General features: G+C 39.3%; 1 protein-coding gene across 2 annotated transcripts in view; it reads right to left on the minus strand.

Moving 5' to 3' along the window:
* Window positions 1-17,564, minus strand: part of TMCO3 (transmembrane and coiled-coil domains 3) — a 31,089-nt gene extending 13,525 nt beyond the window's left edge. The window contains exons 1-9 of one of the 2 annotated variants that reach the window (XM_035565565.2): window positions 17,357-17,564; window positions 15,323-15,865; window positions 11,268-11,447; window positions 8,162-8,353; window positions 7,199-7,327; window positions 5,302-5,394; window positions 3,922-4,108; window positions 2,877-2,994; window positions 2,097-2,292 (exon numbers count right to left, since the gene is read on the minus strand). In XM_035565565.2, coding sequence (XP_035421458.1) covers window positions 2,097-2,292; window positions 2,877-2,994; window positions 3,922-4,108; window positions 5,302-5,394; window positions 7,199-7,327; window positions 8,162-8,353; window positions 11,268-11,447; window positions 15,323-15,769 — 1,542 coding nt within the window. In that variant the 5' untranslated portion in view covers window positions 15,770-15,865; window positions 17,357-17,564. Of the gene's footprint in view, window positions 1-2,096; window positions 2,293-2,876; window positions 2,995-3,921; window positions 4,109-5,301; window positions 5,395-7,198; window positions 7,328-8,161; window positions 8,354-11,267; window positions 11,448-15,322; window positions 15,866-16,977; window positions 17,286-17,356 lie in introns of those variants that run through there. The other variant, XM_035565566.2, reaches the window with a different exon arrangement.
* Between the last annotated feature and the right edge of the window lie 40 nt (window positions 17,565-17,604).

Raw genomic sequence — 17,604 nt, forward strand, 5'->3', positions numbered from 1 at the left:
ATAAAATAATAAGTAAGTTTATATGTGTGTGTTCAGTACATGTGCTAGTGTTACACTTGAACCCTAATACATGATAAACTTTGGTGGAGCCCAGCAATCTAGTCAGTACAGAAGCACAAAGCAAGTGACTGTGCATGAAGTAGAAACGCAGTATCATTCCTACCTGCTCTGTCATGCATTGGAAAGGATGTGGCCTGCAAAGTAATTCACACGCTAGACAGAGAATTAAAATATTTTCTTTAAAAACATCCCTCAATTTTTCTAAATGAAGCTGCAGAGTTATTTTTGGTAAAGGCTACTAAAATCTTTCTCACTCTCTTATCCCTCCCTTTAAAAACTTTAAAAGCTATTTAGAATTATACAAGCATGGAAAATTCCACGTGTGCAGATAATTGTACACATTCTGTCAACATTTAGGCTTGCTTTTCAAACAATAAAGATCTTTGCAGGCACTATGTCAGTTTAACTGTTTTCCTACCTGGCACCCAAAAACCGTAGTTTACCCTTTCCAAATTCATGCAACTTTTTCAAATTTGATTACCAACCCCCCCCTTCCAGGTTGCTATACCACCATTTTTTTATTTGTTATTATATTTATTTTTAAGTCTTTGTGCTCAAGCCACAGCTTGCAGTATTACTATAATAAATGTATCTGTGTCAGTGAGCATAAAGCGTCTGAACTGGTTTACCAAAGTTACGTGTAGCATCTTTTGTACTGTTCCTTTTGATACATTACTTATCAAATTTAAAAGGGAAAGCTGCTTTCACTTGAAAGTACACAAAATATCTGCTTCTTTACAAACGCTTTCCATGCTGAACAAGCATTCCATTTTTGCGTTATGCATCCAATCCACTCAAACATATTCTCCCGTAGGTTTGTATTTTGCACATTATGTGAAGTCATGTACACAAACTCCTTTTACATTTGATGTGGATTTGGGCACAATATGCCCAATTCAATCAAATCAGTCTGTGCAGGCCATTCTTCCATGAAAGTAAGACTGTGGTATACCACAGTATCTAACATGACTTACATGGGGTTTTGTTTTTATTCAAGTTGTTGTACAAATGTTATGTCTGCCTCTTTGAAAGTAAAAAGAAGAAAATAATTTTGTTTCTTTTCTTATTAAATAGCACCAGTGTTTGGAATATTAATAGCTCTTTAGAGGGATGGTATTTTTAGCCTACAGAACCGAAATCAATTAATTCACTGACTTCTTTCTTGACCTTTTTCCTGAAGAAGACCCCGTAATAATTCAGCAAACACACCTAGCAAAAAAGGTTGCACACACAGGAAGTTTTTTTTGACAATTTTTCTCAGAATTTCTTAAAGAGGACACAAAAATCTGCATAACCAGGATAACAGAGTTTCGAACCCACAACATTACCAATAGCCATCACAGTCTGTTCTCCAACTGAATAGTTTCTCAGAGGTATGAAATGTGAGATAGAAACCAATGGAAGGAAGATTGAGAGCCAAACAAAGCAAACCCAGAAAAGATATCAAAACCTATGAACGTGGTTCATATCCTCAAGAACTGTGGCATGACTCCTGAAGTTCTATTCTGTTTTCTAGTATATCACACTTTATGCATAGGAATCCTATACATTTTAGTTTAGGCAAAGGAACCTTAGGGCATTTCCCTGCTTTCTCAACTTCATCTCCAGCTGTTTATCTCCCACAGAAAAAAAAGCAGCTAATTTTATAATAAAAACTGTCCAGAATTTGCCATTGAAAAGAAACCAGTCAGCAAGTGGCAGTCAGACATTATCAGTATCTCAAAACCCATCCTAAATTATTTTGAAATGCATGAAGTATTCCAAAATTAAAACTGCAATCATGATCCTTAGAGTGGCTGTATAAAGTTACCCACAGAAGTTCAATCTATTTACATTCAAGATATGTCTGCTACTACTCATCTGTACTGTGATGCATGAATCATCTGTTCATCTGGGTTTTAAAACATTTTAAAACTAAATAATTAACTTCAGAGCTATGTGGATATGCAATAACAGTAAGTGTGATGGCTTTTGTGGTACCGACGCAGTATACTCTACAACACATATCAAAAAGTTTTATTAATTTAAAAGATTACCGTTAGCATAAGGAAGATGAATGCAGATATTCCTAGAATGAGGATTTCTTTATTCCCTTTGCTTTCTGTATGCAACTTGCGATAATACGGTCCTATGAGGTAAGTCTTTATAACAAGACATATAAGAAAAACAGCAGCCAGAGAAAAGAGAATTTGGCCGATCAGTATCAATATTCTCAGTATTTCCTTGAAAATGCTGGAAGAGAAGAACAAACAGAACATTTCTTTCAACTGCTCTCTTGCCTCTAAATGAGTTCCCCTTAAGTGAAAAGATCTAATTCCACAGATGTTTGAAGTTGGGTAGCTACAGTAAGATATTTCAATACACTAGCAAACAACATGAATACTAAATTTGTTGAATGCCTGTCAATCTCTTTTATAGCACAGAATTTACTTTCATGATGGTTCAAAAAGATTTTTGTTGATTAATCTTCATAGTAAACCATCAGAATCAATAATTCTATCCCTCAGCCTTTGACAAAAATGTCTTAATAAGTAAAGGGAATAAAGTTAAGTCTGAAGAAATTCACTTATTTTCAACAACACTGAATTTTTCACTACAAATTTTAGTTTAAGAGTGGACAGGACTAAGGTAGCTAGAGCAGAAAGAATATCCTTGTATAACATGACAAATACAAATAGTAAGGAGAACTTGGGGAACAAAGCCCTATTTTTCAAGGAGCTGACATTAAAGGTAGTGCCCTTGTATTCATATTTGCGATCTATATACTAAATTGGAATGGGGAGGGGAAGAGATGAACTTCATTTATTTTTTTTTACCTGGAGTATGTGCTCACTCCTGCTTGAATAAGTGTAGGCATAACAGCTATAAATAAACCAAGCTGCACATCCTGCATCACCAACATGCCAAGTAGTACGCTGCTGTAGTCAATATCTCCTGTACACCAACAAAGCAGTCATGGAAGCATTTATCAGAATCTATGAATGCTTGCAGAAATCTAGAAATGTCTTAATCAAATGGAAGCTATGTATAGCTCTCCATAGGGTGAGGTCAAAGTATTCTGGTTTTGTTTTGTTTCTCTCCACCTCCCCAGTAGCTAAATCAATATATATGTTAATAATATAAATACTCATATAAAGCTTGACTTTGCTTTGCAGTTAAGCACCAGTTACACATTTACTGAAACTTCTTTACTGAAACTTAGTCTTCAAAATAACAGGCGTATCTAAGTTAACATGAGCCAACATACGTAAAACATAGACTTTGAATTTATGCATTGCAGTATGCATATTATAGAGAGAGGGGAAACAAAAACACCTTAATGCAGTATGTATGAGAGAGGTTTAAAGGGAAGAACAGGTTGGCAAAACGTTTGAGTGGAAACATTTAGGAGCCTTTGGAGAAGTTAGTAACCTGGCACTTGAAAGTATTTATTTGAAGAGCTGCTGTCTTTGAAAGACTACCTGAGCTGGTCTTAGTTTGCAGGAAAAGGATGTAAATTACTTAAGTCAACCTTTCTGCTCCACTGACAGACTGGTACTAACGGTCTAACCTAGTAACCTCTGAAATAGCACAAGAATTCCAGAGCTCCAGCAAAGTTAAATCTTTTCACGCAGAGTATTGATTGGGCCACGCTGTCATTCTCCAAAGAGGACTGGCTACATAAACAGCAGGTACACTTCATAACAAGAATATACATAACACTGGCCAGTGTGAAAAGAAGATGATCCCTTGCAAGCTGAACAATGTCTTTTGTTTCTCTTGCAATATTACAAAGTCCATTTCAATGAAATTTCATTGTAGGTGCATAAATATTTAAGTCATACATTGATTTAATACATCAAACATTTAAATCTTACTTACCTTCTTTATCTCCTCGAACAGTACCTGCAAGAAATCTTGACACCAATGGTGTGCTAGATAAAGACAAACAAGTGGAAATGAAGACGCTTTGTGTCGGTCTGATTTGGAGCAAGTGTCCCCATAACAAACCAAAGGCAATCATCAGAACGGTCATGTAGCAGGGTCCTTGCAAAGATATTTTCCATACCTTGGGAAGAAAGCAAGTTCTTGTAATAAAGTCTGATACATGACAATGGTTTTTCAGTGCAAATAAGCAATTAAAGGTGCATGATTAGGGGCTGCAGTGCTGGGCCACCGACATAAACAGCTCTCATCATACACATCCTGAAACTCTAAAGATATTATGCCTAGTAGGTAATATTCTGTGCCAGAACACTTATTAGCTCATGAAAGCTCATTACGTAAATTCCCATAGCTCACAGACCAACAAGTTAAGGGTCAAAGGTCCACTATGGGTTGAACTACATTAAAATCAAATGGAAGACCAGTTATTTGGTATGACTCCAAGGAAAAAAAAAAAAAAAGGCACAGTTGAGACCATCATAAATACCAGCAGCCCACTCCATACTAGTCCAACACACGATTGTGAATTTGCTTGCACACCAGTAACAGTTTGCATGCTAAGATTTAGAAACCTCTGACTTACTGACTTTTATCTTTGACTTTAGGTGGACTAAAAATAGCAGAGTGGCTGAATGCTCATAAACTTTAACACATTTCAGATAAAGCTTTTATAGTCTGATGAACTCACAACCATCAGTTTAGGAACAAATCATACAATGAAACTCTTTAAATAGATCCTCACATATTTTGCAGCAGTATTTTCCACTATTAAAATTCTAGCTGGTTTTATGAGACTCTTTTTTTTTAATTAAGACCAAAAGAAACTTGTACCTTTTTGCTGAATCCTGATGGCCACAGCATGAATTATTCCAGATTGTGCTAACATACTTGCAGAATCAGTTTATTAGCCAGTACAGCATGTATCATCAATTCAGTATGCAGTACTTAACAAACTGATTTTTTTTTTTTTATTACAGGACTGGCAAACATCACTGGACACTCCATAACAGCAACTGCATGTTACTGCATGTTAAAATAAAGCAGAGATGGATTGCCATAAATTGTGTGAGATTTTTCTAGCAATCAAACTGTTTTACTAAAATGAAGAGGAATAGCAAAGTTTGTTGCAGACACTGAATAAATAATGCATTCTATTCTTTCTAGAGAGTTAAAGACAAAAATGCCATATTTGTCCTTCCAAAATTGTACAATGTTACAATAGTATATTACAGAGAACATGTAAAAATCTGAAATAGAACTGGTAACTTGAACATTAGCAATTAACTTCTGCAATATAGAAGTATTATACAGAAATACCTTTCTTAATCTTTCAGGAGAAAATTCCAGACCAACTAGAAATAGAGTGAAGAATACACCAAACTCTCCCAATGTCTCCACCTGTACAATAGACTTTTAAAAAGATAAAATAAATATTAGTGCATATCAGTCTACTCATAAAGCAAAATGTAAGTACACTCATAAAATAAATAGTTTATGTTTCCATAGGTAGTTCACTGTCTGGTCATATGACATCAGGAGTTCCCTCAGCACCTTTAGGATTCAGAACACCACCTAGCTATTACTAGATAGTTAGGTTGGGTAGGGCTGGTCACCCAAAAAGCACAGATGCTTTGAGCTAGGAAAGCTTGCTTGCTTGTTGAAATTAAATATGTTGCTTCATACATAAGCTATTAAACCCCCAAGGCTTCTGTTCCAGAAGTTACTTCTGGCTAGTTACGTTGTGGGTCTACTGGTACAATTATTCCAATGTACTGTAGCTGCTGTTCTACTCTTCATCCTATAGACTCCATGAATCCATCTCTCAGACAAATATAATTGCCTGCCCTTCTTCCTCAGAGAGAAGGATGCAACAGCAAGAAAAGTGGTTCCTTCTCAGAACAGGGAAAACACTTTTTTTCTATGCATTTATAGTCCAGAGCAAAAGAGGACAGGCTCTACCATCAATCACAGAGAAGCGGAGATGGAAACTATCTTTCCCCAAGATCAGAATCTGCCTGCCTCCAACACTCTTCCTACATTCCATGTTTTTATGAAATGCAGAACAAAGAGAATACACACAAGAGACCCAGTCAATAATAACAGTATCCAGAGGAGTACTGCTTAATCACAGCTCCATAAGAAATAGGCAGCTCAGAAAGAAACCCTCCTAAAGAAATCTCCCTCATCACTGTTCTGATCACGTTATCTTCCTCAGCATAAGTCTCTGAAAATTCACTGTTGAATCTTTCTAATGCCAGCCATACAAACTTGTTTCATAATCTTAAGTGGGCAAGCGTTCCAGACCTTCTCAACCCATCAGTTATGTATTACACAAAGGTTATTATTTAATCTCAGTTTCAGAAAAATACAATTTTGAAAGTGTATTTTTTTGACCTTCCTTTCTGATACGAGACTGGGAAAAATCCTACAATTTCTACTCCCTTTACTTTTGAGCACAATAATCAGTTTCAACAAAAGCCCACGTCAGAGCAGAGGTTGCAAAGGTAGCAATTTCCACGCAGTTATGTGGCTATCAACATAATAGACACATATAACTTAACCTGACTTTAACATCCAACCTTAACACTTGCTCTGTTTTGCCTGCTGGCCAAACAATCTGTTAATGCACACCAGAACACTAATCAAAACGTGCAGCTTCTGGCCAAACACAGCCCACTGGTTCTCACTGAGCTAGTAATCCAGCTACACGTGACGGAGCTAAAAGGCTTCAAGCGAATTCAGGAATGCAGGCAGGGAAAAGAACCAGGGTTACTAGGAGGGATGAAAGAGCTACAGAGATGCAAAATAACTCTCTAGGAAGCCAAGCTATGCTACTCAGGAATCTACTTGTTTTAAACACTTCTTACACGTTAACGCTGACTTTTTGCAAGTTTCTGAATATTTGATATCACTTAAATAACTTGGCTCCCAAATGTAATGCTTTATGATTAAAAGCAAAGAGGCAAAACTAAAACAAACAAAAACAAAATAAAACAAAACAGAATAAAAAAATAAACCAAACAAAATAAGCCTTTAGCTTTCACTTTCAACAATTCTTTTATATCTTCATTACATAGGAGAAAGCAAAAAAAGGTCCATGCTTGGGGATTTTATTTTATTTTCTAATATGTTTGCAGCTGAATATACCATTTTTTAAGCTACTGTTAAACATGTCAATAAATTATATCAGTCAAGAAGCAGCTTGCACACTTACCTTGATGCTATTTAATCCTGATGGTCCTAAGAGTACGCCACAGATGATATACCCAAACATGGTTGGCAATCCTATTGTTGTGCACAGCCAGCCACATGGCAAAGACAACATTCCTATTGTCACAATATCCTAACATGTAAGATTTAAAAGTATATTAACATAAAGGATACGCAACTTTGTGGTGAAATTAAAGACTATGATCCTTCAAAAGAAAAATGGCACTGTAAAATTAAATGCAGAATACTGCCTGTGAAAACAACACACAGCTTCAGTAAACTAACCTGAACACACTGTCATAGGTATAAGCACTCCAGTTTTGTAGATGAAACACTCGAGGTACTAACCTTAAATAGTTAGTGCCTTGGGGACTTTTCATTAACTTATTAAATATTTTAAATACATAACAGGAATTATACAGTTTCCTGGGGGCTTCTGGAGTGGTGGTGGGGGACTGACACTTTACATAAAATGGTGAAAAGAACACGATGGTGAAACAGATCCATTTTGTTTTAAAAAAGTTTCCCAATCCTGTTATTCTTCATGAAGCACAAATATAATAAAAGCTGTCTATGCATTTTTCAGCTTCCATTTCCCTACCAAAAGGCATAAATACATAAATTATCTCTAGTGATATTATGCAAGTGGCTTACGAGGTACAGCAGTAGCTTGCTTCAACCCTGTGCAGCCAGGCAGGAAGAATGCTGCCCCAAAGGTGCAACAAGTCACGGCAAATACAAATAGAGAGTATCCATATGGTATCACGATCAGTCTTGTGAAGACTATGTTAGGACTAGGAACACATTGGCTGGATCACCAGTAGAAGGGAAAATCATGAATGCTAGGGTAGCTTTAGAGGGAAAAACACTGAAACTGTATTCAACCCCATCAAGCAGTTCCGGCATGCAAACTGGTGGGACTAAGTCTGATCAAAACAAATGGCTAGAGTGTCTCTAAAAGGATTACCTTTATGAAATGATGATCAGCACGAGGAATGGTTGAATCTCTGGGCTTGGTAAGGATATACTGATTGTTCTGGGAATCAATAAGCATACTTAGACCCAAGTCATCCTCCACTTCTCTTTTTGAAGCATTTCTTTTAGAGTTGGCTTCATCTTCTTCCACCCTTAAAACCGCTTCAAAGTTAACACCTCTTACCTGTAAGGAAAAGAAGGAAAACAACAATTAAGAAAAGCAAACAAACAAAAGACACTTGCATGTCTAGGAAGCATATAGTAAAAAGGAAAAGACTATTAGCTGTTCTTGAAGTTGCTCCAGCATCCAGTTGCTCCACCAGTTGCTCCAGACAATGACTAAAAATACTAGTTCCTTCTTAGAGAAATCTCTTCAGCCTCTTTATCAAAACTTGATGTCCGTAACTGAAAACACTATAATTTACTTTTCATTTCAAACAATGAGTGGTTTTCCAGACCTACTTGCTAGCGGAATAATGCCTCTTCAGCCACATTGTTCAACTAAAAAATAATAAGGACAGGGTTTCAAAGTTGCAAAATTCCAATTCAGGAATCTGAAACAAATTCTGAAGTTTGCAGAATTATTTGTAAGTATGATATATCTAATTCAAACATCAGCTTTTTTAGGTGTCCGAATGAGAGACTGACAACCATTTTCCTTTTATATATTATGAAAGCTGTTTTACTCACTTTTTGCCTGCAACCTGCCTTTTTATATCTATTCTGCCTTCGCTTCCCTGAGCTCCCCACATACCAGACTATTTTGCATTCCAGAATGAAGTCTCCATTGCCAAGTCTAGGAGACCAAACCACATTTTCATGTTTTTAGCTGATGAGAAAAAGCAAGAGCAGCTGCGCGCCATGTACATGCAAACTATTCTCACAGCATCAGAACAAAGAAGAAAAGCTTCCCTACAGTCAGCAAACAAGAACTGTTTCTAATCAGAATACACAATAGGTTCCCAATCCTACTGTTTTTCTGTCATCTTCACTCCTGATGCCCTTGTTGCTACTACAAGGAAAACCAAAACAGAGCTTAGAGCATACTGTTGAATGCTGGCTTTGTGAATTAAAATACACTTTACACTGATTTTCATGTAGGAATTATTTCACTGTTCGGTGCAGTACTTTGCCTAAAAACAAAAATGCTAATAAGCCAACATCTGCTCTAGTATTTTCTTGGGAATTTAAAGTTATGACATCAGTGATAACGTACAGTAAACAGAATTACCTTACGAAATACATCAGCACTGAGGCATCTACTTTGAAGATCTGGAATTCTAAATTCATATAGAGTTTGCTATATGTTCCTTTGTACTTGGTAGCTTGTGTATCTGGAATCTAATCAAACCTCTTTGTATCAAAATCAAAAATGTATCAAAGATCATATAAAAGTGATGCAGTCTGTTTCAGAAACGGTATTAGGAATAGAGAGAAGATTAAGATTCAGACTATTATGAAAAAAATTTTTTTTCTGTGTAATATATTTAGAAGTCATGTATTGTGTGGATATTATGGTGCATTTTTACTTTTACTAAAGAAAAGGGAACTGACAAAAGACAGACTATGCTCAGAGAGTGAGAGTAGATAGCACACGTTCAGAGGTGCTTTTAAAAATACTAAGCATCTGAGGACATAATAGAAGACAACAATATTTGTGCACTGTTATATAAAACACCCTTTCAGGGATTGTTGTTTTAAGAAATAAAATCCTGAAAAAACACAACTGTTTTCTCATTACGTAGGTTAGGTCATATTCTATTTTTTTATTTTTCTCCATTACATTTCTCTATTTGATTATATCTTTAATAAAGGCCTTTGCATCCTTATCAGATTACTGATGATTCTATTAGAACTTCTTTGTTTCCGCATTCCAGCTTAAGAGAAAATAATCTAGATATTCCTCACAAAGATAGAGATGCAAATAGTCCTCTAGTTTGCATTTCATTATTCCTTTTGTTTCATGAATCGAGATATAAGAAAAACAAAAGAGATACATTGGACAAGAAGGATGCGTTGGGTATTTTTTGCCAATGAACAGGTATTGCACATTCCTTTACAATGTGCCGTTATACCCCAGTATAACAGAAGAGGGCACCCCAGCAAGATCTTCCCTACCCTCCGCTGGTGCTGCTAGGTAGGATTACCACCAGGTGTAATTGTACCTGTCTGGTGTAGGCAAAAAGCTACTTTCACTTTCTCTCAAGCGAGTACAATTACAAAAACGGCCTGGCCCTTTCCTACAGAGTTTTTCCTCCTCAGCAGAATTCATGGACTATGCTTGCCTTGGAAGTCGAGCTGCAAATCAACAAAAACCTTTCAAGAGCAGAAGCCAAATAAAAATTTCAATCCATGCTTATAAAGAGGATCAGCTCAGAGAGTCAGCTTCTGAGAAAAGTGCAATGGGACGCTGGGATAATCTGATGTATTCCCAGCTCCAAATACACACAGCCTTACCTGAGGGTATGTCCATCCTGCAACACAGAAACAATGAGCAATGCAAATGGTGTTAAAAGCAGAGAATGTGGGAAGCTGAAGAATGCAACACCACAAACACATTTCAAGTCCTTACCTTGAAAAATACATCTTTTCCCAGATTGTGAAAACTAACTGCAAGGATTCTTGTTCTCCTATAGCTTTCTCAACAAAATGAAAGAGAAAAATAAAACTGGAGACTATACTTAACTCCATATCCTGCAAAGTCTAAATACCACAGTCACGGAGTCCTGCAAAGTCTAAAAACCACCATCACGGATATGTCGTAACTCTCACGAGCTGTATCAGTGAGATGGAATACACTTATCACTGAAAGCGGTAGCCGCAGGGAGCACTTTCAAACTAAAGCAGAGAAATCATTAGCAAAGAAAATAATGATCCCTGTTTGCTCATTCCTAAAAAGCAACTATTTTACTGCTAGTTACATTCTCCTCTTGAAAGGGAAACAAAAACACATGTGGAACCAAAGGGTGTTTTTTTTTTTTATAGTTGTCACTAAAATCTTAAAAACTATCTAATACAAGAGAAACACTCATACAATGCAAATATCAACTTAAAAATAAATACACATGAATGAAAAGACAGTCCAAAACATCACTTACAGATTTGTTGTCATCAAAGGCATGCTCTTCTATTTCTTCCTCCAATCTGTCAGCTGCCTTCCTGACGTCTTCAAGAATTTCATCAAGCATTGACAGGCTTTTGTTTTGATGCTGCATGTTCTTAAGGGCTTCAACCTGATGCTTTTCTGCTGCTAGGAGTTCAACATATTCCATTTCTTCCTGTTGAATTTTACAACACAGATAAAGTGCTGGCTGGGCCTTTGAGCAGCAAAACATTTAACATAAATGTAGGCTTCTTTTGATGCAAAGCATCTTACAAGGGAAATTGCAAAAGCAATATAGATATTGTATTGGTGTTTGAAGACTGTCTTCTCCTGTGCCAATCTCGACTGGAGGAAGGGGGAAAGGAAAACAACAAAGCAAAATAAACTAACAACAAAACAAACAACAAAACACTGATTTCCTTTTCTAAGCTATTAAACAGTAGAGCTGCCTCAAGGTTACAGAAAATAAGAGAGGAATTACTTTGAGGAATTCTAGGAAACATCTCAAAGCCAAATAAAACCTAAATCTCAATGTTTTAGCAGGGCAGCGTAATAAACTTGAAAGCATTGCTTTACCAGCTACAAGCATCAAACGAATTGAAACGTAAACACAATGAATCTGAATTTTATAAACAATTTTTACAAACAGATTTACCAACATGGGAAGAAGCCTGTTTTATCATTTCCACAGTTATTGTACCTTTTGAAAATAGCTACAAAAATAATAAAAAAAGCAAGGTAAGAGCACAGATGAGCAGTTAAACACCTCAGCAGTTAGCTGAGGTTCCTGTTTCTGCTTCCCAGGAAGCGTTTTCTACCATGTACTGAGCCTGGCTGGGATGAAGTTAACTTTCCCAGCATTTTTTGGGGGGGGGGATAAATATAAGATGCTTCAGCTTACATGCCTTCATTCCCCTGAAGACGCACTAACTGAGCGAGGACAATCATGAATGAACGAGGGGAGATGGGATAGCAGGCTTCTTCCTTTCAGGGAGGTTCAGGATACCATGAGGGTTTGGCTCAGATAGCCCAATACATCTGGTTTTCGAGAGAGCCAATATTATTACCAAGGGAAACAAGAAACAGTCTGGGCGAAAAATAGAAGCAACCTCTAGGTCAGACTGAATTGCCTGAAAACACAGGTTTCGATGTGTATTTTAGATGCTCTGCCATACCCAGGTAGAGATCAGATAGATGCGGATCTATTTCCCTCCAGTTTTGGGCTTTGTCTGCCTACCCCACTCAAGTATCTTAGACAGCCTGGGCATCTAAACTGGTCCTAAACACCAATGTTGGAATAAGGAGGGTTTCCTTCTCCACACACATTTGTGGATGGACATTTTTCCGCTTAAAACCTGCAAGAACATGCATGTATCTCAATGGATTCCTTGATGCCAAGACAACAGTATGTTCAGAACAGCCTGCAACTGTGTTTAGCCTGGAGTTTTTTTTTTTTGTGTGTGTTTTTTTTTTTTAAATTCCGACAGTCAGATGAATACTCCAGGTTGTGACAAAACCACAGAATTGCTGGCTCTTGACTACTGGTGTTTGGGATTACCATAGTTACACTGGCATGCTGAAGATTACCCAGCTCCTAAAATAACTTGAGTTGGGAAAAAATGTAGCTATTAGTGTGTAGCTATTAGTGTGTTTGGACCGATGTCAACTGCTTCGCTTCTTATGCAACACATAGGAAGGAGTCGCAGCCACTCTTGTACAGCCTCAAGGAAAGGAAAACATTTCCTATCTGTTGTTCTCTGCTTGCAGACGTTGTCTCAGAGATGTAAAAACCGCACCCAGGGAGAGCTGCGGGCTCTCTCCTCAGTCAACAGCTTACAGCTCAGGATGGAGTTAATGAGGTTTGGTCTCTCCCCTCAAAACAGAAAGAGGTTTGGGGTGAAAGGGAGCTGATCAGTCCTTCCTGCCAGCTGGGACAAACTCTAAATTTAAAAGAACAGCTCTGAAACAACCTGGCTTTAGTTGTAAGTTCCTTTAATGAAGATGAAGCATGTACAGCCTACCAAGTGGCAGCCCTGTTTTGCCCGGTGCCATGGCAGTACAGTGGGACCAAGAACAGTGTCCATGAGCAGGACAAGCTTGCTTGCTTGCCACAGCAGCCTGCTACGTGTTAGGCAAAAGTCCATCACAGTGCAAGCTCTGTTCTGCAACTCAGGCTGGGATTGGAGACATTTGATCACAAAGTACGTACTAAGCAACGTTTTAAGCAAGGTAATATGGATAAAGATTCCGTACTAAGTAGGAGACTTGAATGCCTAGAAATGTGAGCAAAAGGAAGGCAAGACTAGTTAAGCATGCAGCATTGCTGTTCCTACTGTTTAATACAGGATGAAGAAAATAAATTCAATTCTTTACAGTGCTTGAGACTTATCTTTTCCATCAGGGAAATCTGAATTCCACCCAAGAAATCTGAAGCGGGTAAACTGGACAAGATTTTGTTGCTTCATCTAGGAACTCCATCCAGTTCCTCAAGCGAAGGAAGACAGAAGCTGTCTTCAATATTTCTCCTCCGTGAACAACTGTTCTACTTTTCCCCAGCAGCACAACCAGCTTGAAATGCATCACACACACACACATTCTGATACTGAAGACTTTCAAATACTTGAACTCAACAGAAATAAAGTGAATGAGTAAGTCCAGCATCCTCTACTGTATTTTTTATTTTCCATTCAACCATTATTTAGAAAATGGAAAGGATGTTTTACGAGTGCACTGAGAAAATAATCATGACATTAAAACCAAACTGGAACAAAACCAGACCTAGTGCATGTCTTTTGAAGCGAGAACAAGTCCAAGGAAATTTATTCCGTGTAATATTCATCTTTGGCACTCATTTCCCCATCATCTCCTCCTTTATTTCACAGTATAAAGCAACTTATAAGGTTAGAACAACAAATACTGTTTAGACAATCATGCACCTTCATAGCCTACACAACCCACCCCTGCAGAAGCTAAGCTGTGATAATCCAGCCTTTCTTTTCACTGCACGGACCACTCCAGTCTCCCAAGCCTGCATCCTACCTTCTACTGCCATCAGCCTTTCTTCCCAACCATTCGCAGCACACGTTTCTGGCACACAGCAGTCTCTTGCCATCATCACCTGCTAAGGTCTGCCCGTCTCTCATGCAGACGCACTTTCTAGATTCTCCCCTCTCCGCTCACTATAGACCAATTACATTTTTTTCCTTTCATCCCTTTCACAAGGAAAGCCTCTTCCTGAAGAAAACAAAGAACATTCTCAATGATTTTCTTCAGTGGTTAAGGGGTAGAGGCTAGGAAATGAACAGTTTAACTACTGAGTGAGCTCAGCAACATTTTCTCTCATTTGTAGGCTTTCAGTAGACACTCTGAGCACTACCAAGTTTGGGGCCAGACTGTGCAAGCCCCAACAGCTCTGCACCAACATGGGAACCCGAACTTTCCCCAAAGTACTTGTGCTCTCCTGTTACTCATCTGTGCTTTTCTCAGCAAAGTTACCTCAGCCAGCTCTTTCCTGGAGATGTTATTTTTCAAACCTGCACTTCGTAGGCTAGGAATACTCTACTGAGATCAAAAAATCCAGTCATCAATACTCTGCACACCCATTTTACTCACATCTATACGAGTACAGGAAGTAAAGAAGTTGTTCTGCCTGATTTGCAGGTTTTCGTTGAGCAATTCTCTTCTGAAGTGGAAAAAACATTTAGTATTTTGCCAATTTGTTGCCTTATTTCCACTCTCATAATCCCAGTCATGCACACAGTGCAACTCTGCTAAGTGCACTGACTCACTTCTTGTCTTCCTTCTCGTCTGACATATTTGACGTGTGAGTATGCTTGGCTTTGTTTTGGTCTATTGGCTGCCACTAAGTTTTAAGCTTTATTCCAGAATCATATACTCACAACTTTATTCAAAATCCCCTTTAAAACTCCAAGTTTTATGTAGATCCACTTTTTTCATTAGAACAGATTGAAACAGTATCATAATAAAATTAAAATAACATGCTAGTAACACACACAGTGGGGGGAGGAACAAAAGGGAGAAGGAACTAACCTTAATTGCAGCTTCTCTCAAGGCTTCCAGTCTCTGCCTACTGCTTTCTTTCATATTTACAACATCTTTATAATCCCCCTGTAGAGCTCTCTGGAGGCCATGGATTGCTTGAAAGACGGAGTTTTCACTCTCATTTAGCTCCTTTTGGAAAATTTCGAAGGTATGCACCTGAAAAAGTTTCTCTTCATCTGACAGCCCCGCATCCTTCTCAACTGCTCTTATGGCATTTTTCAGTTTGTTGAGAACAACGTTCTTCTGGCGAAGAAGGCCGGACAGTTTTCTGCAGCTCTCCAACACCCATTGCTTTCGCTGGGTAATAACAGCTCCTTTCCCACGGTGCAGCTTTATTGCATGCTTTACTACATCTTCATGTTCTGCAGCATTCGCCAAGTGGCCACAAAGCAGCGAAATCAACGTCCATAGGGGAGTAAATCCAGTCACCTTCATTCTTCACTTTTTACTGCTGTTGGGAGAAGCTGATCATCCACAGCCGCTCAAGGCTTTCTGCTACATGGTTTCTGCATCTCTAGTGCATACACCGTGCTGCAAGACAGTAGTACTAATCAGGTATCAAACGTGATAATGTGGAGCCATTGGATCAAATAAATTATAAAACAAACTGAAGGCTGCATTCTACGCTACAGTCTTTAACAGAACATGAATGGTCTCCTTCGGTCAATAGTTATCAAAACCAGCAACAGCCCAAAGTTATTGACAGGTTTTATTCCCTCTGTTTTCTAGAGATGACCTTGTTTAAAGAACATCAACCGGAAGGCTTAGTCATATCACGTGGCAGTCATTTGTGCTGCTTCTTAGAGGAGAGAAAAGCTATTAAAATATCATGCTGTGAGGCCATAGGTTGTATTTCAACCTAGCACCAGAAGGCATTCTTCCTTTATATCGGTAACCCCTTGTAGTTTCTGAAACCTACCCTGAGAAATTGTATCATATTCACTTGTTATGTATACAGTCTCAGAATTGTTAGTGTTAGGTCAGAGGTTGGACTAGGTGATCTTGGAGGTCTCTTCCAACCTAGATGATTCTGTGATTTATACAAAACTTAACAAAAAGAACCTTAACTGAAAGAGATTACATCATACTTGTGAGAGAAACATATCTGCAGGGAAAAAACAGGAGCAAAACTTGCTGGACTTCGCGCTACCAGTTTGGATCAGAGACCTTGATGTGAAAGGCTGCGTGGCCCGGAGGCACTTTGTTTGAACGCTAATTATTGATCCTTGTGATTTTAAAATAGGCTTATATTATAAAATAGACTTATATTAAAAGCAAAATCGGTATCGTTCGTGAGTTCCTCACCCAGAAGCTACTTCAAAATCTCTGTGCAAAACCAGGTCCATTTCCTTGACACAAACCCACCCCCCCCGAGGCTACACGCAATAAAACACCCACTTATACCGGAGCACAGCATCCTAAAGACACACAACCCGCACGACATTTCGGTATATCGCCGAAGGAGCGTGTGTCAGCCCAAATCTCGCCCTTCAGCCCCAGCCTGGGGTTACCACAAGATGGGTGCAGCTGCCTGGAGGCAGCCCCTGGCAGAGGACCCGCTGTGCCCGTAAGGCAGCAGCAGTGGCAGGGAGGGGTGCGAAGCTGTCGGGACGACGTCAGGCACGGCTTTTGGGGTGCCCTACCTGGGCTTTTGGGGTGCCAAAAATCCCTGATCCCCACCCGTGGGGGTGGGTGGAGGTGGGCTTGTTGGTTTCCTTGCAATGAATGAAACCCGAGCCCGTGGATTTCGGTGCCAGCAGTTGGCTGCAGAATAAAGGTATAAGAATATAGGAATTACAACATCTAAAATTAAGAAATGGGGGAATAAACGAGGGGCAGGAGCGCGCCCACGCCGCTGACTGCGATAAATAAAGTGGAAATATTTCACAACTTGGGTAAAATCCCTGCGCTTTCGCCGTTTTTAGGAGCTGGAAAGCAGCGATCCCCATCCCCCGGCGGAAGCCGGAGCGGTGTTTTAGGGAGGTGCTTCCTCTCGCCCCCCGACCGGCGCTACCCGCTTACCGCACAGCGCCCAGCCGCCCTCCCGGAGCCGGGCTCCGCACCCGGCGCGGTGGCAGCGGGGCAAGGCCCCCGGGCACCGCCAGCCTCGCTTGGCCGCTGCGGCTCCTTTAAGCGCGCTGCCTCATGGGAGATGTAGTCCGGGGTATCTATAGCGGCGCGGCGGCGGGGCCGCTCCTTTCGGCGGGCGGCGCGGCGCGGAGCACGCCGGGAGATGTAGTCCGCCGCCCGGCCGCGGCCTAAGCCGCGGC

This window comes from Cygnus atratus, chromosome 1, assembly GCF_013377495.2.
Source record: "Cygnus atratus isolate AKBS03 ecotype Queensland, Australia chromosome 1, CAtr_DNAZoo_HiC_assembly, whole genome shotgun sequence".
Classification (NCBI taxonomy): Eukaryota; Metazoa; Chordata; class Aves; order Anseriformes; family Anatidae; genus Cygnus; species Cygnus atratus.